This window comes from Thunnus albacares, chromosome 9 (assembly GCF_914725855.1).
Source record: "Thunnus albacares chromosome 9, fThuAlb1.1, whole genome shotgun sequence".
In the NCBI taxonomy this organism is placed as follows: Eukaryota; Metazoa; Chordata; class Actinopteri; order Scombriformes; family Scombridae; genus Thunnus; species Thunnus albacares.
In genome coordinates this window covers 20,521,241-20,544,890 of record NC_058114.1, presented here as the reverse complement: position 1 = coordinate 20,544,890, position 23,650 = coordinate 20,521,241, and the positions used below count along the sequence as shown (strand labels likewise).

General features: G+C 39.5%; 1 protein-coding gene across 2 annotated transcripts in view; it reads right to left on the bottom strand.

Annotated features, from left to right (window-relative positions):
- The window catches only part of si:ch1073-396h14.1 (disintegrin and metalloproteinase domain-containing protein 10), a 35,822-nt gene extending 12,360 nt beyond the window's left edge, over window positions 1-23,462 (bottom strand). Inside the window, exons 1-8 of one of the 2 annotated variants that reach the window (XM_044360502.1) lie at window positions 23,320-23,462; window positions 15,717-15,864; window positions 15,355-15,473; window positions 14,817-14,972; window positions 8,572-8,657; window positions 7,577-7,699; window positions 4,062-4,154; window positions 3,628-3,796 (exon numbers count right to left, since the gene is read on the bottom strand). In XM_044360502.1, coding sequence (XP_044216437.1) covers window positions 3,628-3,796; window positions 4,062-4,154; window positions 7,577-7,699; window positions 8,572-8,657; window positions 14,817-14,972; window positions 15,355-15,473; window positions 15,717-15,864; window positions 23,320-23,359 — 934 coding nt within the window. In that variant the 5' untranslated portion in view covers window positions 23,360-23,462. Of the gene's footprint in view, window positions 1-3,627; window positions 3,797-4,061; window positions 4,155-7,576; window positions 7,700-8,571; window positions 8,658-14,816; window positions 14,973-15,354; window positions 15,474-15,716; window positions 15,865-17,839; window positions 18,304-23,319 lie in introns of those variants that run through there. The other variant, XM_044360501.1, reaches the window with a different exon arrangement.
- Between the last annotated feature and the right edge of the window lie 188 nt (window positions 23,463-23,650).

Below are 23,650 nucleotides of genomic sequence, written 5' to 3'. Positions count from 1 at the left end.
TCACTTCAGATTAATGATGCACTATGGACGCCCCTCCACAATCTTTCTCCGTCAACAAACAGGCAACTGGAGAGTTTGTTTGTCTGTGCTCCCATGATTTGATGTTCTGGTTTGTAGTTCTTTATGTAGCCATGTAGGGAAGCATGAGAAGAGCTGAAACTACAGGATCACATACTAATTGCAGTCATAAAAATCAAACATGTTGGTAATAATTGTGCTGTCTCTGACTGATTATAGCTTCTGTTGGAAGATTTAACTCTTACAACTCTTACGCAGCTGTTAATAGTGACCTGTGCTTTGCAACCTACTATAGTCCAGACTCTCCATAATTTTAATAATCAGTCATCAAGGCCTAAACAGAGTTTATAGTCAGGCCTTAAATCATGTTACATCTTGATGTCTGCTCATTTTAAGTTGACCTTTCGACTTCAACATGTATAAACTCATTAAAAGATGTGATCTGACATTCCTGCAATGAGTTGGGGTATAAACTTTACAAGGTTTTATTACATTGTTGTACTGACAGACTGCTTTGAAAGTATGGAAACACTGTATTTTTAAGGTGTCAGTTGGCTTAATTTTAAGACATTTAAGTCATTGTACAATATCTTCATAATCATGTAACTTGATAGAAGTCTGTTGATGCTCTACATTGTACTAACATGCCATGAGAATAATAGCTTAATTATGAATCAGCATTATAAGCATTTATATTTGTGGCTTCACTGGTATTTCAAGAACTCCTGAAAGGACAACAACACTCCTGCACTCCAGGCAGCAACCTAAAAAACTTCAGCCACACCAAACACTTTGTGTGGAAAATTACTATCTGCTCCTCAATTAGTCTCAGGAGAAGAAGGAATTTTACTGGTGTGAAAGCTTCGGTGGCACGAGACCTTCAGGGCCCCAACCCCCCATCTCCCAATGACGTATGAACACACAACTTAGAGAGGTTAGAGGAGGAGTCCCAAGTGATTGATGGGGGTTGTGCGTGTCCACATGTGTGTGTGTGTGTGTGTGTGTGTGTGTGTGTGTGTGTGTGTGTGTGTGTGTATAGTGCACCCTGCTGTAGCTGCGGGGGCATCAGGGTCTTTGAGTTTATGGTTTCATGGCTAAAAGCCTTGTATTACCCAAGACCTCTAATAAACCGGCGGAAGTGGGTTACGGAGATACTGAGTTTGAGGGAATCTGTTTCTCGAGGTCAAACATTATCCACATTTAATGCTCTGCTCATTCTTTGTGGCGGTCATATGGGACGGAAAAGTCACAACAATGTCATTGCCACAATGTATGTCTGTGTGAGGGTGTGTGTTTGTGTGTTGCTCACGTGAGATGTCACCATGGCGATCATGCTATGGAATGCAGTCACCAATCCGCACTAAGACGTCTAGGAGTGGTGTGTACATCCTATGTATGTGTGTGTGTGTGTGTTTGTGAGTACCAAAGGTTCATTGCTCCCTAATCACATGTCATTGTGGTGGTCTGCTCTCACGCCCCTCAGTTTAGCCAATCAAAAGCTGCGTATGAGACAATGTCATAGAAACAAGCAGGAACAACCTCCTACCACCACAATTCCCACATACATCTCCAACTTCCTGCTGCACGACAATAACACAACATACACATAGTCTCTCACCAGACCTGAGAGACGTAGCTGATGTTCAGAAAAGTTCTTTTCTCTGCAGTTGCTTTACTTTGTATATTTGGGTCAACAAACATTACTTACTTTCTGCTACTATAGAATTAAAATGTTTTATGACACACAATCAGTTGTAAGTTGACTGAAAGTTTATGACTTTGGCTCCCACAAAGATATTCATCATATCAAGTGTTAAAGCAGATACTGAACATTCTCAAAACATATTAATGAAGCTCTAATATCCATTAATCTGTTGATAATATTTCAGCCCAACCGTAGAGGGTCAGGCAGCTTTATATGCAAATCAGTAAGGATTGTTACTTAAGGAGTTCACTCACGTTTTGTTTTTGGTCTCTCAAACCAAAACACTGCCTGTATAACAGGCCTGAAATAGGAGCTGCAGATTTCTTGCAGCTCTGTCAGCCACAATTTCATTTAATCCAAGAAAAGAAAAGTTATGCTGCTTTTACTGCAGTTAGATAATATAAGATAAGATACACTTTGTTGTCTCCTTGGAGGAATTCTTCTTGGGCTCATTTCATCACACAGCATTTATCTCCAGACACACTTAGCAGAACCCTAATAATCATTTATACCAAAGCCAAAGTTCAAACAATCATGACAGAGCAGAAAAACACCAATAAGATCAATAAGTTTGTACATTTGTTGCAACTCCTTAGATAACACAAACAAATTAGATATAGTGTAGTATGCTCTCCTTTTATTATGTGAAAACAGCTGAATTCAAGCTCCTTCTACACAATCCATCACCGCTGATTCACCTCCATCATGTGTCAAATAATTCATACCCATTTGGAAACTGTGAGTGTGTGTAGGGAGCTTTGAACGTAGCCTCTGGCAAGCTTGTGTCCTGTGAAGGCCAGGGGAGTCCTGGGAGTCCAGAAAAGGAGCTACGCTTTGACAGATCAACAGCGATTCACGCAGAGATTCACACAGAGAGGCAGAGCAGGAAAATATTATTTCACTTTCCAAGTCTGATACTTTTCAATGTGGACACACCTATCTGTTTCTGTTTAGCGTGCCATATGGGTCTCGACACAACTTTGTCTCTACTGTCAACAGTTTCATTCATCATGTGGCAAATTTCCACCTAAAATAACTAGATTAATATAGCTGTATTTTACTGTGTTTGTTGGAATTAAATATTTAATACAGAAAATATCACAATCACATTTAACCATTAATTAATTTAACCAGTGTAATTTTCCTGGAAATCAAACTTAGCTATATTATATTAAACCAATGTGATTTCCCTCAAAGTCAAATATAGCTATTGAACTGATGTGATTTTTCAAAGGCCAAAAGTGACTAATTAACGCTGTTAGAATGTGAATTCTTAAATGTCTAACATATTTATATTACATTTACACAATGTAATTTTCTGGTAGTTCTAAGATAACCAAGTCACATTAATCTAATGTATTTTTCCTTAAGTCAAATATACCAACAATACATTGCTCAAATGCATTTTTCTTTCGTCTGTATTAAACTCATACAATATTGTGCTGATTGCCTAATGCAGTTCTGCCACATCTCTGCATACATTAACCTTTACAAATATATAGTCAATATCACGTGTCGGTTATGTGTAGGACTATTTCTTGGCCACGTGCAGTGACTTCCTGATTGTCATGACGATGACTCCTCATATTACTTTATTCCTTTGAAAAATAAAAACATGATGAATGCATAGAGACTTGATATGTCAGACTGAAGCTATACTGAGTGTGTGTGATACTACTGCTGTTGTATGACATTGTCCTCCAGACAAAATAGAGTTACATCTTTATCATTCCCTACAGGGCAATGACAGCATTCCTAGCACATGGTTTTGGTGTGGACCTGAGGAAACCCTGTTGAGTCAAGGACCTTAGTGCTGTGGTGCAACTGTGCAAACCATTGAGCCACCACATTTGTATGAGCATTTGTGATCTGTGTACACATGTGTCACAGTGATTCTGACTCACCAGTCTTGCCCTCCCAGGCGAGCCCCAGCACTCCACTGTAGTCTCTGTTAGTGAGCAGATAGGACAGGCAGAAGTTGCCCCAGTTCTTCTCAGAGTAAAGACTCAGCAGCTTCTCAGGCCCGATGTACAGAGGACGTAAAGGATCTTTTTTATCCTCCTCAGTCATCACCTAGAGAGAGAAAATGAGACAGACAGATACACTGCTGAGGCAAATATCCAAACACCCCTTCACAAACAAGGATGCTCTGCTCTGCTATCTGCTCTCTATATTTTAGTCATTTAAAATAATTTTGGGGCTGTGGGTCCACTCAACGAACGAGTCAAAGCCAGGATTACTGGATGTATAGAGTTATCGGTGACCTGTATCTGAAATGTGTCACTCTAAGATTTGGGACAATGGTGTTGTTGTTTGTTTGAGTGCAGGAACGTCTTACATTGAGGGATTTGACTTTGAAGTTGATCAGCTTGACACCGTTAAAGTCCACCTTGTCGTAGATGTCATTAACAGCTCGAATGTAGGAAGCGACCTGAGAAAAACATACAGATATGTGAGGAAACAGAGGATTCATCCTCAACAAACATCTCCTGTTTCTGATCTTTTAGGTGATGGATGGCCAAGAGAGCTAATTAAACACGCTACAACTTGAGAAAACAGACAATCTAGTAAAAGATATTGAACTTACTAAAGATTTCTGTGTGTGTTTTTTGTATTTTCAGCACATTTTATGCTGCATATGTGTCATCAAATTGGAGAAAATGTTCTCTTTGTTTGCATGTTTTCTCAAGTTGCAGTAGATTGAGCTCTTAGGCCCACAATACAATGACTGAGAAGGTTTTGACAATCACAAATCAGTATTTCACAGTAGATTTAGCATTTGATCCTTTTGACAATATATGTGACTCTCTAAAGTGCCCCTTTCATCGGATTTGAAATTCTGGTTCAAAGAAAACAATACAAACATCCTCGACTTAGTTTTGATCATGATTCTGCCGTGTGTTTTCAGCGTGGGTGGCAGCGCCAGTCACACTTTCAAAGAGGCACGTGCAAACCACTCACGTGTGAAGGTCTGAGTCTATACAGCAGGAGACGAACGTACAGTCAAGCCTACAGGGAATTTCCATAACTGTAAATATTGACACCTTGGATACAGGAGACACTGAAACCAGGTCAGCTGTGATTGACAACAGCATTTTGTCTATTTGCACTCAAAGATCACGGCATCACTTACAGTATATTTTCTCACCCTGCTGTGCCACAAAGGTCTGGCAGGGAACCAGGGACAACAACAAGTGTGTGTGTTTAAGATGGAAAGTATCTGAGGAAGGTCAGAGGAGATGATGAGAGGACAGACAGCAGGAGGAGGAAGAGCAGAGCTAATGACAGCATAGACACACACATAAAAAAAACAGCAGACAAACTTAATTACTGATTAACCAACCTTAGCTGACCTGGCTTAATTAAAAAACAGATCTAACAGGTGAAATATTAACATGAAACACACTAATTATAGTGCAACTCTGAAACTGGGTCAGATGCTGAGAACATGAATTGAAAATAACTGAATAAAATTAAACATCTGTGCTCTTCTCACGTTGTATCAAAGACAAAATGCAATAACAAATACTGTTTAATGGGTTTAATTTAGATACATTCCCATAGGAAAACTAATTATATTCATGTTATGTCACTGGATTCCCATATCAGTATGTGGCTTAACTCAATATCAGGATAGCATGTCATGTGACCTCTGACCCCAGTGACAAAAGCATTGTTAAGTCAGGATAACTCCAACAGAGACAGACACTTAAATCACTGTTATGTTGCTTATTGCACTGTGGTAATACAGGTGCCCCAGGAAGCAGGCAGCTTTTAACACAGAATGTCACTTAAATCGGAGTTTGCCACAGGTCAGCTGACACACATCAGCTCAAAACTGGACTGTTAAAACAGAAAAATAATTTTCTTCCTCTTTCTTCAGCCTGACAACTGATGGAATGTATTTTTTTACACGCTGGCTGCTCCTGAGTGAAGCTCAGAGGCTGTTGCAGTCATTTTGCCCCTCTAATTAGGTCAAATGTCAAGAGTGCATGACAAAGGGTTAAAAATGTTTGATGTTTTCAATGCCGTAATCCACTACAGAGTTCACAGAGTGCATTAAATTCAAGGCAAAGGTCAGTAATCTTTTTTAAACATTTGGACACTTCATGAAGTGCCTCTACCATCCATCCATCCACTGTCTGGGCTCCAGCTGGCCTTGGCACGGCAGTTTTATATGCTTCACATCAAAGGTACAAGTACGAGAGGTGACTGCTCCTGCTTGTTCAACTCTGTGACACCGAGCCTTATTTAGCAAAGTGTTTGCTCTCTGTTTTGCCATCATGTTCTCTGACAGTGAGAATGTTCACATCCTCTCCTCTCCTTGTGCCATGTGCACTGCCATGACAGCTGTGTGCGTCTGCGCGGGGCCTGGCATTTGGCTCAGCCAAGACTTTATTCAGCCTCGCAGCAACAGCAGCAGCTTGGTCCTTTATTTAGTATTTTTGAGTATCTCAATGGTAAGTAATGCACTACTTCTAAAGCAAACTGTTTTCTTCTGGTGAGTCATTAGATGTTGAGCATTTTAGGGAAACCAACCAAAAAAAGTTTGAAAGTTGGAATCATGACCAAAAGACTTGTTTTGGTCCAGAAAATGATCATAAATAAAAATTAATATCAAAATCCTGAAATATTTCATTATTTGATAACAGATCCACTCTGAGCTCAGTTCAGTTAAAAAAAAAAAAAAACATTAAATTCAGCATTCAGCAAATTGAAAATCAGCATTCAAGACACTTTTTCCCTCAGTTATGATTTTGAAACAAGACAGGACACTGAGCTAGTTTAAGATAACACTTAATAAATATTGAAATCAATTCATTTTCATGGGAAACAAGTGAAGTAATCAAACATCCTTTTCACTTGTTTAATGGAGATAAGATTTCAGGACTGAGAATTGCGTCACATGAACTTTGATTGTGGTGCTATGTACCCAAAAATTCAGGACACTGAATTCAGTGACAGGTTTGTAAACAAAGCATGTAGATCTCAGCCAAGAGCCCAGGAAATCCTTTTGTGTTGTTTGGGCATTTCTGACTCCCTGCAGAAGCACTGATACTTAAAGGTCCAATATGTAACTTTTCTGCATTAAAATTTTTAAAAACAACTAGACCTGTTATATATTTTGTTGAATTATTTAATTGCATTATCCCAAATGTTTCCAGCGATGTTCAAACCCAGAGAAATCCGTAATTTTAATCAAGGTAACGGCCCGTTTCATTTGGTTGCCTCTCAGGCGTCATATCCCCTTTGTGTATTCGTCAGCGTTGTGGCTGTCCACCACAAGATGTCATAAATTGACTTTTTATCCAGTTTTATGATACATTTCTTAGATCTGGGTCGTTTTTAACTATATCTTTTAACCGGATGAAAAACTTTAGTCATCGGACATCTGGATCTTAAGTTATCAGAATAACAAGCTGAGCAAACATTAGCGGCAGCTTGGCTCACAGCCCCTCTGGATGTCCTTTGTCTGCCAAACATCTTGGGAGAAACGCTGATCTTTAATGTGAATCTGATTTTTTCAGTGTTTTTAACAGTTTTAATCACCGTGTCTGTTTGTTTTGGAGAGGAGGAGACCTCTGTGAATAATTTGGCTGCCAGTAAAAAACCCCTGAATGATGAACACTGAAGGAATCCTAACTGGGAAAAGCTGACTACAATGACGGCAATGGTGGTTGTTTAAAAATGAAGATAACAACTCCCACGATCCCATGCTACTTCACCAAGTCATCAAACCCTGTCTTTTGGTAATGTTTTGATTGAAAGACCCCTAGCAGCAGAAAATAACATACTGTGCGTTTAAGAAATCATTCCCCAAAACAAAAGCAGTTTGAAGAAGTATATTTAAACCTGAGCCACAACAGCTTCCACAGACTTGAACCTCTTGTAGTAAAGGTGGTCAGCATGGAGGTGGAGCAGGCAGCTGGTCTTTGACTCATCAACTGTCCTCCTCGAGCGGCTTGCTGCTGCCTCCTGTGGCAGAAATGTCAAAGACACAAAACAGGAAGAATTACATCTGAACACAGTTTACAGGGGAGACAATCTGATGGGAAGCAGATCTGAACTGTGATATTGCCAGCTTGTACTTGAAACTCATTGCATCATTTGTCCTCATTTTGCAGGTGGAAACGGAAGCTTGACATCTGATTAAAACATGATGTCAGTCAAACCTGGAGACTAGCTGAGGGCTGCAGTAGGTACAAGAGTTCCAGTGGGAAAAGGACATGTAGCGACAGGAACACAACTTGGACACTCCACTGGGAACAACATCTGTTCAGACCATTTCATGACCGAACAGTGGAAATGATCTCCACCGGCAGGCATGTTGTTAAAAATGGATCCATACGCCCCCATCCATTGTTGACATGGGACCACCACCTACTTGGTCAACGGTTAACAATAAATAGTACCCATGGGGTAGATTAGCTAAATTGATCTGGCAGATGTTTATAAGAGTTATTTTTACACAGTGAAGGGTGTCTGGTTGATTTGGACCTGTAGCAGCTACTGAAAATTTAGTTTTAGCTCATCTTTCATCTTTCTCAAGTCATCATGCTGCCTTTTCTATATCTTAAACATTGGTTCTGTTACTGTCCTTCTATCCTGCTGGAATTAAAACATGTTATTTGCTGTTGGTGACTCAACAGGGTGAATTAAAGTGACCAAATGCACTCAGAAATAAGGTCAGTTATAACGGATGACTCACATTGATGAATTCCCTCCAAGAAACATTTGAGTTTGGACTTAATTGGTATTGCAGAGGAGGACATTTTCAGGGCGAGGAAAGAAAAAGAAAATGTGTGTTTGTGTGTGTATTCACTGAGATGATGTCTGGACTGTCCTACCTCATTGGGTCTGAGGTTTTGGGCGAGGAGGTTTAGATGTTCTGCACCACAGAATCCATCAGGGCCAGCTGTCGTGGATGGCAGGACTACATAAAAACAAACACAGAGGCTCCTTAGATACACACATGTACATAAACAGTATCCCATCTACTTTGTCTTCTCACTGTCATTTAGTCAAACACACACAATGATGCACACACATGCAAACTTTTGCAGAGTATATTTTTGGTACATTTTGAACTTTTTATTATACGTCATAATTAGTCATTTGAATGTAGGGCCAAATAAAATGGCATTCTCCAATAATAATAAGTAATTGAATGGAGATCAAACACAGAGTTCAGTTCAACCCATTACTGTGCATTTGTTAGAGCAAACAGGACAAACAGGACGTTGTGTGAGATAAGCTCAAATAAATACAAACCCCATGTACAAAGTGGGCCAAGGCCACCGTCTGATATTTGGGAAATTACTTATTTGTTTGTGGTTAAATTATTATTGTAGCCTGCATGTGTTGCGTTGTGTGTGCTTAACCAGAAGCAATGAACAGGGAGGAAACAGTGAATGATTCAGGGGCTCCAGAACTGGACAGAGGCCCTGAAACATGCCGGGAATCATAGAGATCAACTCTACAAGGGGTCTGAGAATTTTCAAGAAGTGTGCATGTGTTTTGGTAAAATGTGGGAATTATTTGGCAAATTTTATCAGGAGGGAGAAAGTTTGAACAATGGTTGTGCATGACATCAAAGAACCAAAAACAGTACTTTAATTAAGAGCGTCTGTGTTTAATAAGAGGTTTCTTGATATCTTTCAAGTACTGGTAAACATGGTAAGCCTCCAAGTTTGAAACAAAGCTAAGCCTTGTGACATATATGGTTTACTCATCTGGTCCATAAGGTTGCAGTTATTATTTTATGACCCTACAACTTCGTTTCCTGGAGGCTATTTTTAGGACTTCAGTTATTATCTACTGTGTTATCTATTATCTATTCTATACCCACTACCCCACACTGTATGATCTTTTTCAGTGTCAAAAGCAGAATAATGACAAGGGCAAAATAAATTCATGAAATATATCAGGTTGTGATATTTCCCAGCAGTCAGGTTGTCGAATTCATCAAACAGAAAACTAATATTTTGTGCGTAATGTCATACGACATAGTTGGTGTCTTGTCTGTGGCTCAAATTCACATTTTGCAAGCAGAAAATGTGGTCTTGCATTTAAATTATGTGCATTCTTGTTCAGAGCAATTTACAGCAATAAGTGCATCAGCAGAAACTGTCTCTTACTCAAGTTGTTAAGTGCAGGTCGAGCAACTAACACAGGTTCACACTCTCAGACACTTTATAAATAGAGGACCCACATTTGGAAATTAACACGTTGGTCCTGAGTGTGAGGCATGGGGCAGCCTGTGGAAAATGCTGTGATAGCTGCTGGTTTGATTTCAATAAAGCAACATCATCCTTTTGGATTTGCAACACCATGGGGAGGGCTGCCTCGTTCAGACTGATGCAATAATGATGGACTTGCATTCATGGGAGGCATTGCATTTGCATAAATTGGCACATCATCTTTGCGTTGGCAAAGACGCAGAATTCCACAAAGATGCAAGGAGCCAAAAGGACCTCCTGTTGCAACAGAGTGTATGAGTTTGTGGTGAGGGATTGTGGGGAATCTGCATGTAGATATGGAGGAAAGAATATAAATGTAAAGAAAACAACACTGTTGCAAAATGTGTCGCATGTAAATAATCAAAACAATAGCTTTCTCAAGATTATTCACGAACTCTGCGGTTGCGCGGCAAAGACAGATGTGCTGAAAACAAACTATCTCAGCTACATTAATATAGAGAAAAATAGCTTTGAATTCCACAAGTTACAGTAGAGTCACATGACATAATAATCACTTTCACATGTTGTTTGCAGTAATAAGAGAGCGACAGAATCAGGCAATGTTTTGCCAGTTAACTGGTGACCCATAAGAACTTCAAGGGGTAATGCAAAGTGTGTGTGTGTGTGTGTGTGTGTGTGTGTGTGTGTGTGCAAAAAAGCCTGCCAACAGTAAAACACATCCCAGGATCAGACCTGCAGTGAGAGACAGGCAACACATGATTGGATCACACCATCCTACGAAAGTCCTCCAGCCAATCACAAACCTGTAATCCATTCTGTACATGGCATGAGTGGGGGTGGGCTGCGAGGCTGGAGGTGGATGTGGAGGCCTAAATGCTGAGCGTCAACTCACTGACAGAATTATTTCCAGACCTATCTACATGTTCTCTCTCAGTTTGTCTCCACATCTCTTTACCTCTTCGAATTGTTTTAAATGTTCCTGGACTGTGTTGCAAAACTTGCAAAATTTAATTTAGTCTTTTGCAAATTAAAAAACAATAAAAAATGTCTCACTTAATCAGGTCAAAGTGATCCGAACCCAGTGCAAGTATTGAACTCCTTAACAATTAAAAACCAAGGAAGGAAAAGGTCTTTCCTAAATGAAAAATCAGTCACATTTCAGTCAAGACTCACTTTCCAAGCAGCTGTTGGAAACTAGGTCTACTGTTCAGAGTAATGTACGAAATGCATGCCAGAAGCTTGTAATTCACATTCTATTTGCAACCATTGACTCATGCTCATATTATTTGCATTAAGTGAAGTGAGTTCAGTGCATTGCACAACTATTGAGTGCTCAAGTGTCACAGATGTATCTGTGCCATTATGGGACATTTCCATTTTTACCCTAAAGTCACAGCCCAAGTGCCACACAAATGACACTCCGGTCATCTCAAGTGCCCTCAAAATACCCCCTGTCATCCCCGGGCTCTGTCTAAGCGCCCTCAAGTGCCCCACTGGTTATCTAAATTGCAAACCTTAAACCTAAACATAACTCTAAATTCTGTTTGCACGAAAGTGTATGTGCACACCTCTGCTCAAGAACACATGGCCATTGCTCTGATTAACCCTCTGACCTATCAGTTATGCTATGGTCTTTGTAACCGCATTGCCCCAGAGTTCTTACAAATAACATATTTCACATGCATGGTGGGCGATTTTCTGCCTCCTTATTTATGCAATTCATGAAAGTTTTATAGAGCTGAAGCTGCTTCCCACTTTGTAAGACTGTATGACTATTTGTTGGTAACAAAGAAAATGACTTTAAAACTGGGCCAAGTCACGCTACTTTTCAATACATGATTTTCATTATGTGACATCTCAGAAATTCTCTCTTTGCATTTATCAGACCGACATAAGTTCTGAGCAGTACAAAATGTAACAGCTGCTTCTTTAGCACTAATGCAAAATGCTGATAACCTTCAGGTATTGCTGCAATACCAAGAGTTCAGCCGGTGTTCCAGAGAGATATGTCTCAGATCCTCCAGGCTTGTATAATGTCATTGGGCAACAAATATCATGAAGAAACACGTTTTTGGAGGATCATTTACTGTATGCTAGGCATAACTTTTGACGAACCACTCACAGCTTCAGGGAGGCCACATTCTGACTTGCACTTTCCGTTTGAACAAGCCCGATAACATTAATAATATCCCAAAACATTAAAAGATTTCCACTGATATATAAAGTCAGTATATTATACTGTTGTGTGATTGGTCTTAAAGCACTAGTGTGTACAATATAGTGGCATCTAGCAATGACGTTGCAGATTGCAACCCAATGAATACCCCTCCTCTCACCCTCCCCTTCCAAGCATGCAGCAGAACCTACGGTGGCTGCAAAACTTGCAAAAAATGCAAAAGGCCCTCTCTAGAGCCAGTGTTTGGTTTGTTCATTCTGGGCTGCTGTAGAAACATGGCGGTGCAACATGGTGGCCTACGTGGAAGGGGCCCTGCTCCCTATGTAGATATAAAGGACTCATTCTAAGGCAACGAAAACACAACAATTCTTATTTTCATGGGATTATATACTAATTAAAACATACTTATGAATATTATATTCCATTTCTGCCAACTCCGTTCCACCAGATGCCACTAAAACTTACACACTAGTCCTTTAAGGAAAATTGATGTTAATAGTTACCCATCATTCGTACTGATCTAAAATTTCAATGGGAAGTTTTCTTGAACTAGGGTGTAACTACACTGTAGGTGTACACACAAAAACACACATGGACACAGACAAATCAGCCTCTGAAGAACATAATGCATACCGATAAAACAATGTCGGAGTAAATAAGCTCAAAATGTGTTGAAATGAGTTCAGAATAGGGGTGTGAATCTTTGGGAATCTCATGATTTGATTCCGATTCTTCGGTCTCCAATTAAATTAAGAATTGATTCTCGATTCAAAACCGATTCTTAATTGAATGAATAGAAAGGAGGCCAGTTTTCACTCTCTTGCTTCAGTATACTGTGTGCCAACTCATTCACTGGTGTCCTTAGTCCACTGAAATATTATATGAAACATAATTGGCATTTAAGATAAATGGTCCACAGCCTTTTCAATTTAAAAAGTTAACTGCATTAATGAATGAATGAATTAATTCATTTGAAAGCATCTTACAGTCACGTCAGAGTTGATTATATGGGTAAATTTTGAGTATTATTTTCGCATTTGTATGAATTATGCAGAATGACACCCATAGATTTTCAAAAAGTGTTGCAAAACAAGCAGTAGGTGTTTGACAGCTAGTATCCCTGATGTCATTAAACTAATTGTTGCAAAATGGCCTCTTAGAACCGTGCCCTGTGTCCCAGATATGAGGGATCTCATGACACCCTCCATCTCAGAGGACAGACAGTCCTTAAACAGCCTTTGTTACCCCTCACGCGACAACTACAAGAAGTGGAAATACACACAGGTTCCAGATGCATTATGTCAGCCCCTGGTGTCCTACTTTATCACTTGATTGTGTTATCGAAATATCACGTGCCAAATCTGTCACAGTTTCCTGCAGATATGCTGGCTTGTGAATGAAAGAACAGGATGTTGTCAGCTAAATAATATAAAGTTTCACTACAATTGTGAAAGGGTTTGAAGAAATGGCAGGAGGTGTAGGGAGGAAGGCAGCCATGGAGTCTGTAGACTTAAGGACAATCACAGGGGGGTGAGGGGGAGTTTTGGCACATTCTGGACTATGTTTCTAGTTAAATGCTTTCTTGGAAATAATGTAACATCGATGCAAATATGCACGCACACACAGCCAAGGAAACAGACACAGATAGAAACACACATGCATGTTCACATTGAAACACAAAATATTTTGACACATTTGGCCAAATCATAAGCCGACATAATCACAAAACAGCTAAGATTTTTAATCGGTTGTTGTAGAAACTGTCTCTAAGATCCTCTGCCCCTCTTCTCTTTTCTCATCCTCTTTCCCTGTAGAGACTCATACAAATGGTAAATGGATATATAGCGCTTTTCTACCTTACCAAATTTTTTGTCTCTCATTCACACACACACTCACGCATGCGAGGTGCTGGTCCGACTATTGGCAGCAACTTGGGGTTCAGTATCTTGCTCAAGGACACTTCGACACATGTACAGGAAGAGCCCGGGATTGAACCTCCAACCCCGCAGTTTGTGGACAACCTGCTCTACCTCTTGAGCCACAGTCGTCCCCATATCCTTCTCCTGCCACTTTTTTTCACTCTACTGTTATCCTTTTTCCTCCTCCTCCTTTTTCACCGTCATACCTTTCTCTTTACCTCAGGTCCCATTGCTCCCCCTCCTCCTCCTCCTCTGAAAGTCACGCCATCTTCAGTTTATCTTTCCTTTGGCCAGTTCCCAGCGTGGGTCCCTACACAGCCCCTGCCCCCCTCTGAACTTTAAATATGCTCCTCTGTTACTTTATAACCCCACTCTTACTACGAGTTAAGGGTACAGTTGGTTCACTGACCCCTTATAACCTCAGTTTGGACCAGAGCTTGAGGCTGCAGATACTGCACAGTTATGAGAAAGGAGCCATGAGGATTAGTAACGGGGGTGGGGGGGGGGGGAGTATTTCAATGTGGTTGTTTTTCTTTCTGCAAGACCGCCAAGAGGGCCATGAATCAAACTGTAGGGGGAGATCTACTGTAGCAAGGAATTTCTTTTTGGCTCCCTCCACTATCACCAAATAGCCAGAGGTTATAAGGTGTCATTTATGCAAGCTTTCTTTTTCTTTTATGCTGCACACTTGGGGGGCAGTTAGGAGTTAGTCCAATAGCAGCTTGAAAATGTGTACTGAGACAACATTTTCCTAAAGTTTTCTCCTTCCTAAAGTGAAAAACTAAAGGTAGTCTTACCCATGTCATCCTCATGGTAGATTATTGAGTGGTGATCTGTTGGGCTGCTGTTGTATCGATGGACCGGTTCTATGTGATAAGACCCGTTGTCTGTATGGATAGTTCCCTCAAACTGACCCTGTAACACAGAGCCATGGCACGCTGAACCATGTTCACCTGCGAGACAGGGTCAAGACAGATAAAATGTCAAGGTCAGAGAGGTCAAAATGAACACAGATAACAAATAACTGAGACAGACAGACAGACAGACAGAAAGACAGACAGACAGAAAGACAGAAAGATAGAATAAATAGATAAGATACGGAGAGAAGCATATAGATTAGAGAAAGTGCTCAAACATCAGAGATAATACTGTATGAGAGGTAAGATATGAGGCAAGAGAGGGAAAGAATAAATTTACTCACATTTAAGCCAGTCAGTTTAAAAAAGGGTGATTAATAGCTTTGGTTCCAGTAAAATTCCAACTTTCCTTTCAGCGAATTAAATGCAGGTTAACTGTTCCCAGCCCTGGTGGGCCAGATTTCCTTGTTGTACCTACCCTCTAGTGTTCCTGAATATATGTGGGACAGATCAGCTGATGTGGAACCATTTTCACTGATCACCTTGAAGTTTCTGGAAAAAGCCTCTGCATTTCGTCTCAAACGCAGGCGGAAAGTTCTGAAGGAAACAAAACCACATACAAACAACTCACAGATGTGGTCAAAGTTTTGTGTTGTGGAAGGTATTTAGATCTATCAGCAGCAGGCATATATGGACTAATAACTAACTAACAGTTGACATGTATTTGTGTGTGGTTTTGGAATAGAGTTTGTTAATAAAATACTGTATATTTAAGCAACCTGCTGTATGCTTAACAGTACTTTTGAAGCAGCTGCCCAAGTTAGAGAAATTTGAACTTACCTGTGAAAAGCTGTAAAGTCGAGATGCAGTGTGTATTCCTGAGGTTGTGCGGCTCTTCTGGCCCTTAGGTGCTTCCTGTGGAGATCTTCCCTGTCATATGACAATCCCTCATAATGCTTTATATATGGACTGATGCCGCTCACAGCACCTGACAAAGGGAAGAAACTCTAGTTACACTTCAACATAAAATGCTTTATGTTTCTGTTCTTAAAGGCAAACAGGATTATTGTTTTGTTCTACAACTGAGTATTTCCCAGATGTTTCTGCTGATTCTCTAATCTAATTCCTTAGGCGTGAGATTTGTTATTTGAGCCATCGTTCAAGCAGGCTTTGGAAATTCAGTTTTGGAGAGATTGTTATGCACTTCATCGATGGGCACTATAAGAATAAATGGTGTCACCTCACAGAAATTCACACTTCACAGAGAAACCAGACTTTGATGCCCAGTCTGAGCTGTGGCAGCTCACAGCAAAAAAAATCTGACTTTATGCAGATGACATATCACTATACTTTTAAGTATTATTACAACATCATTATAACAAACATGCTCTTTAATCAGAAACTTCAACAACTTCTCTACAAGTTTGAACAACACAGTTAAGCGGAATAAATAAACTATATCCATAATCTCTGAAGTTATTTGGGATTATGCAGTGCAGCATAATTTCAGGTTCGGGAAAGATTGAGATTATTATAAATCATAAAACGACTTCTTGTTTACTTATTAAATTGTTACTTATTTTTTCTTCTCTTTCACTTACAAAGTGTGTTGGTAGGTGGGTGTTGTTGTTTTTGATGTCGTCATAATGCCCCTCTTTGTACCATCCAAATATCAGAAATAACTCATTACAGTTTAAACAAAACACCCAATTTGAATTTCACGGGGTAACATTTTATTCTGCTTTATGAATAAGAACACCACACCTGGCTCATAATTTGTGATGGACAGGATTGTAAAAATGACATCAATGACATCAATAATGAAAACAATATCTGTTTTAATCTCTCTTTTTTCTTTTTTTTTAGCAAAAATGCCAAACATTTGATGGTTTCAGGTTCTCAGAATTGACAATTTGCTGCTTTTACTATTCTTACGTTATACTAAATGGAATATCTTTGAGTTTTGGACTCTTGGTTGGACAAAATAAGATATTTGATAACCCTGGGCTTGAGAAAATTGGGATGGGCATTTCACAGTTTTTAAAAATGTTTTATAGACCAAAACAATTAATAGATTAATTGAAAAAGTTATCAGAAGATGAATTGATAATGAAAATTAGCATTACTTGCAGCCCTCATCTAATTACAGTCAGTTGCAGTCATAGATTACTCAGAGTGTTAATACATGTGATTATTACTTCCTCTTTTACTTTTTTTTAAACTTTCCATATTTATTTCAAACAAGCTATTGTTGTTCCTTCTGCAAATTTAAAATACATCACTTCCTTCCTCCTTCACTTTCCTCTGTAGAGGAAAGACAGACCTGCTGATAGATGTAAAAATACTGTATTTAACTGGCCATGGGCATATATTATTACTTGATTACACAGATTATTACTTCAACAACTCATTAAAGGTTATTATTTTAACTCTCTCATCACTGTCAGGCCAAATTTTGACCACCATATGACTAATCTGCCCTCTACTTAGTAAAGTAGTGATTGTGAAAGTGCTGACTAGCAAGAGAAAGTCTTGGGACAAACCTACAGTCACTTGTCCGAGGTGTTGTTACTATTGCCCCTCCTTAGTAAATCACACTTGCTTAAGCCTTTAATGAACAGGTGAACCCCATTAATCACAACTAAGAAAGCCTCATCATCAGCTGGTTTTGCATGAGGATTCCTGTTCGCAGCATTCCAGAGAGGACAGGTAGAGACATGTCTGAGTGCCTGAGGAGGCCAGTCCACTACAGGAGCTCAGAACTGCATATTCTCACACACACACACACACACACACACACACACACACACACACACACACACACACACACACACTCACACTTACACAGACACACACACCACACCCACACACACATACATACACACACACGCGCACGAAGACAGACAGACAAACACACACACACACAAACACACACTAATCTGCACATTCCACCGCCACTCTACCTGTAATCCATTCACGACAGTCCACCAACAACAGCAGTAGCCAGTAGTGTTGAACCCCCATGATCTCCTCATTGGTGTATTTTTGTTTTTCTTCCTTTTCACAGTTTTTTCTTCCTCTTCTTTTGCTCACCTCTGTCTCTCTTTGTCATCTCATCTGACTTTACTTCTCTCCTCACCAGCCTCGTACATATACCTGCGGTCTTCACACACTGGAATGTGACTACTCACAGAGTTCAAGCCAGAACTCAGCAAGGAGAAACGAATGCTCACACAGTGGAGAGGCATATTCAGACTTGTTTATTAGGCATGCTATGAGTTATCTGCATAGTTAAAGGAGGGCTTTGAAACAGATTTGTAGGACAATTGAATAGAAAGAGTGGTGTGGCAAAGATGAAAAGTGAAAGGAACATCTGCAATTAACTGTGACATTAACCACTCTAGGAAAGTTTTCAAATTTTAAACCTTCATGGATTAAAAATTCAAAATACAAAGATTAATAATTGACCTAATTGCAGTGTGAGATGTCCTGTCTACAGTTTTATAGAGGTCTCCTTTATACAGTAGCCTAATACATCCATGGCTCACAATGCTGGCAAGCTAATGTGTAGCAGGTATAATGTTTATCATGTTCACCATTTTAGTTTTGTCCTCTAACAGTTGCTAATTAGGACTTAACAAGTACAACCTACGCAGATGGGAAAGTCAGTTTTTAGCCAGGTCATAAACCAAACACATACATTTTGACCTAATGATGATAATATATGAGACATTAGGGATCACCAAAGTTATCCATTCATGGCATTCATCAAATATTTAAAGACATTTCAGTCAAAACCACAAATGGGAACGTCATGGTGGGGAGAAAAAGCCAGGGGATCTCCAAAGTCTCTCGGATTCATTCTTCAGGGACCATGAATGTCTGGACCAAAATAGATGTTGAGATATTTTAGTCGTGGACCTACAAACCAACTGACAAGATATTTCCCTTGAGCCACACCACTGTTGGCTAAACAGAACTTGTATTATGTCATTGATAATAAATGTCAAATTTTGATTAGCTTTCCTCTATTTCCTGACAAAGGAAAATAACTTGATTATACACCCTTTTTCTCATATTGTGTGGGGGCGAAAATGCTATAAATATGAGAAGGAAGCCATCATTTGTATGACTCACACTGTGTAAGAGGTATTTTGGGGCTCTTCGCAATCAGTGTGAAAGTTTAAGGCAATTTTGAGGAACAATAACATCTCAGGAGGAAATAAGATACCATTTGACCTCAAAATTAGGTAAATTAAAACAAAGGTTCTGCTAAAAATAAAAGCCAATACGTTTAGGTACAGTGTATACTTCTGCATGGATAAATAGCAACACATCTGCAACTGTTTGCTAAATTATATAGAGAATATTACATTTTATCTCTCATCTGTATGTGTGTTTCCATTTCACTGTTAAAAATCTCTGCTGTATTACATAAGAAATGGACAGCAGCTGAGAAATGTATATATTTCTTAAATAGGATAATGTGCTGCAGCTAAAAAATATTCTTCAGAAGGTTCCAGTTAAGATACAGTAGAGAGAAAGTTAGAGCAGAGCCAGCAGTATCACCACAGCATATTGTTGCTGACACAGGAGCTCAATTACTAACTGACCTGCACCAAATCACAGCAGCTTCTCCTGTAAAATCATCAAAATCATAAATAACTCAAGCAGTTGCCTCAGATGAATTGCCTTTAAAACTCAAACCTTGCAGTCAATGCCAAGATAAAAGGCTTTGCAGAGATGTTTACAGAGTAAAGATCAGTGGCTTAAAATGTATTTACAAGCACCAAACCAATTTTTTTTGCCTGTAAATGTTTTATAAACTGAGTAAAAGCTTGTCTTGTTGCTAATATGAAACCAGTCTTTTCCAGAAGCCAGTTGGTGCTGCTAGTTTAGGACTATGTGTTGAAAGTAAAGTCATGTTGGCAACCAGATACCAGTAAACCACACCGACTGTACAGTGTGTATGCAGATACAAGAAAAGCTTATACTGATGAATAACATTTTAGTAAAAGACATTACCCAATCATTATCAGGATCCAATAAGTAAAGAGTTGAATTTGAAGTCCTGTAACTTCACCTGACATTACATATGGAACATACTGAGAAGGATGATGTGCAAAAAACAGTCTTTGTTTACATTTTTAACACACTGATCTTTTTTGGTTGCCTGAGGGCCTATTGATCTGTATTTCTGAAGTTTTACAACTATATCCATGCATGCCGAGCCTTTGAGGAGGTCTTAGATGATCTCTGATGCATATGGCCTGACTGTCGTTAAGAAAATGACATAACATCCCAATTTACTACAGTTCTACTCAACTCTTAGCTGGGTCACGTCCAGCTGTATAAACCTTATAGATGTATACTCTTGGGTAGCTGCAGACAGCTTCTTGGCCCTGGGACGCTACTACAGACATACTACATCACTAACTTACTCCCACAGGTCAATGTTTTACAACCTGGATTAGTGCTTAACCTCCCCCATCCTTTACTCCTCCACTGACCGCCTCCCCCAGAAGCCTCCTGCTTCACATCGATTGGCCAGGAAGGGATCACCCGGATCTGAGTCATGACATCACAGACCCAGACACACCCACAAGTACAGGCTCACACAAATATGCGTACACACACACACACACACACACACACACACACACACACACACACACACACACACACACACACACATTCCCGCATGTAGCTTGTCATCTTGAAACTGCAATAAAAGGAATTGCAACTGAACACCTTCAAGTGTCCTTCAGGTCGTTATGCTATTTTAAGACGTTGTACTAGTGCAGAATTATCTCAAACTATGTGAAAACAAAAGTATCAAAGGAACAGTTGCACGCTGAACCTCTGCAAATCTGACACCTACCCAACACCCTCTGGTAAAACCTTTACCTTTCCTGTAATTACCTTTATTTCGCAGTGTGGAGAGGTTACTCCAGGGCGTTGACTTGAGGTGGTGAAGCGACTGAAACACAAGCTTTCTTTAGTGAAATGCGACTTGATCTCAGTATTTCATTTCAGGCCTGAAGGTGTTCTCCCTCACTTGTGTATGGGCATGTTTAAAGCGCTACAGAACAACAATCTTGACGTGTAGAAAGAAATAATTGAATTTAAAGAATTTAGAAATAAAATCAATCCAAGATGAATTAAGACTACAATCCTGAGATCTTTGGGAAACACTTGCATCTCACTTATTGTTTCACCAACAGCAAACTCTTATTAAGTATGTTTGCATGAAAAATAAATTATTTGCAGGCCATACTGCTGTAACTGATCCTTCCAGGTCTGGGAAAGCATCCATATATATATTCTCTGATGTCCATTAAAAATTCATATTCAGTGCTGCTTTTGGACTTTGCAGGATGTGATGTTCTCGTGAGGTTTGCTCAGTGCTTGACTGAAATGTTTTCATGGGAGTTTCTGGTTGAGGCTAATTCAAACCAACACTACACATGACATTCAATCTGACCCTACAAATGTCTGGTATTTAGTGCCAGACAAAGGATCATGGGATAATTAGTGCAACTGCGGGCCCTTAGCAGTTTTCTTTGGTTCTCTGAGAGTTCATAGGCTATGGGAATTATCAAATCACATCTTTCTGCTGACATAGCCAACTGTTAAACCCTTCACAGACTTCAGAGACCTGACCCACTTCACAAAGGCCTGCGACCTTCCCTTTCTTCGTGCCCGGGCAAAGCACAATGTCCAGTCTGTGTCATACTCCATAATAAGTGCATTGTATTCAAGGCATTGACATAGATCTGAGCTTAGCAGATAAGCAAGCTGCCATCCATCTCTGTTTACTGATGCATCTGATGCCTTTGCCTGGACTCAGACAGCTGAGACTGTGACTTTCAGCACTTGGAAGACTAACTGTATGTTTTTACATCATGCTAATTAATTTGTTCTAAATACGTAACAGTGTGCAGTGTGATCTTTCACACGTAAAATAATATACTGTTAGTTCTTGAAAGCACCCTGTCAGAATATTTCAACACAGCTCCACATAAGTTCTGGGGAAAAAAGTTAATTTGGCCAAAATGTTTGACAAAATTATTGATTGCGAATTCCTTTTAATGTGATCATGTATGATACAGGTATTGTACACTTACATGCATTTTGTAGTTAAATAAGTAAACTATGATATTAAAAACAATTTTGAAAATCTTGAATTTTAAAGATTTTGCAGAAGTTGAAAGTATATGACAATAAGTCCTTGTTGCACCCAACACATGTGAAAGTAATTTGAAGGGAGTTTCATAATCTTTGTTGCAGTAAACTTCGCACAGGTGCAATCTCTCAGTTCAGGGTGACAGAGGGCAGAAATCCAGCTGAAGATCATAATTTTACTGCTGGATTACTTTCACTTGCAGCGCAATGTCTCCCTCTACAGAGAGCTCTTGAAAACAAAGAGTAAACACTAGTTGCATGGAGTGTTCATTTGTAGTTTTTGTTCATTTTTCCTGCAAACCTCTATGTACAATTGCTCTTTTTGAGTACATTATTTCTTTTTAAATGGTTTTGAAATGAGTTTTGATACTGGCTGTTTTGCATGATGTTTAAAAATCTTAACTTTGTGATAATCTCATGTATATTATCTTTCAAAATGTTAACAGTATGGCTCCAGGTCTGGCAATGTCCGTCTGTGATTTGGTCCACCACTTAGGTCCAGATTTGACTTTTCCTCTAGCGCCACCAGCATGTTGACATTTTTGGTTGTTACTGAGATATCTTAATAATCATTGGATGGATTTCCATGAAATTTGGTTCAGACAATCATAGTTACCAGAGGATGAATTGTATTTACGTTGGTCCCCTGACCTCTCATGCAGCGCCACCATCAGGTCAAAATTTCAATTTGTCTAATAGTTTGGTTTATGATCAAATACCTGCAAAACTAATAACATTCCCATAAACCTCAGCTGCACTTTGTGTTAAGTGCAAATTAGCAAATGTTAGCATGCTAAACTAAGATGGTAAACATGATAAACATTAAAGCCTATCTGCTACACTTCGGCATGCCACCATTGTCACTGTGAGCAGGTTAACGTTAACATGCTGATGTTAGCATTTAGCTCGAAGCATCACTGTGACAAAGTACAGCCTCACAGAGTTACAAGCACGGATGTAGACTCTTATTTTTCCTACTAAGCCGCTCCAACAACCCACTGTTGTAATTTCACTTTCATATTATCTTTCCTACTTATATATTGTGTTGATATAAGTAGATATAATCAAGGTAAGTTGGGAATCATTAGCAAGCAGAGACTAAATGGACAGCATACTGTGGTTAACACTGAGTGCAAATATGTATGTTTTCTATTGGGTAACACTTCACAATATGGTTCACAGAAGTGTAAGTAGTTACTTAGGAATGAGGATATGTCACTAGATTGAGAACAGTAGATTATAAAGGCCTAGCGCTCACCCCACCACTTGCTCCCTTTCCATCTTGGGTCCAAGGCCATGACGTTAACAGCTACCCAAAACAGGTCAGACAAGGTCTTTTGCAGAGCAGAAGTGCACAGACTATCAGCAGAGACAGGAACAGTCTCTGCCTATTAAACTGACATCAGGATAAACTGTATTTGATAAGGCTGTGAGGTGAAAACAAAATTCTGTTACTAAAACACATCCAATAACCTTGACACATTTGGGAATGCAGTACAGTGTGCGTCACTCTGAAAGATTTGATTTTATGTCACAGTTTGGAAAAGAGGAATGATAATGACAATGTGTCAAGCCACAGGTTCAGTTGT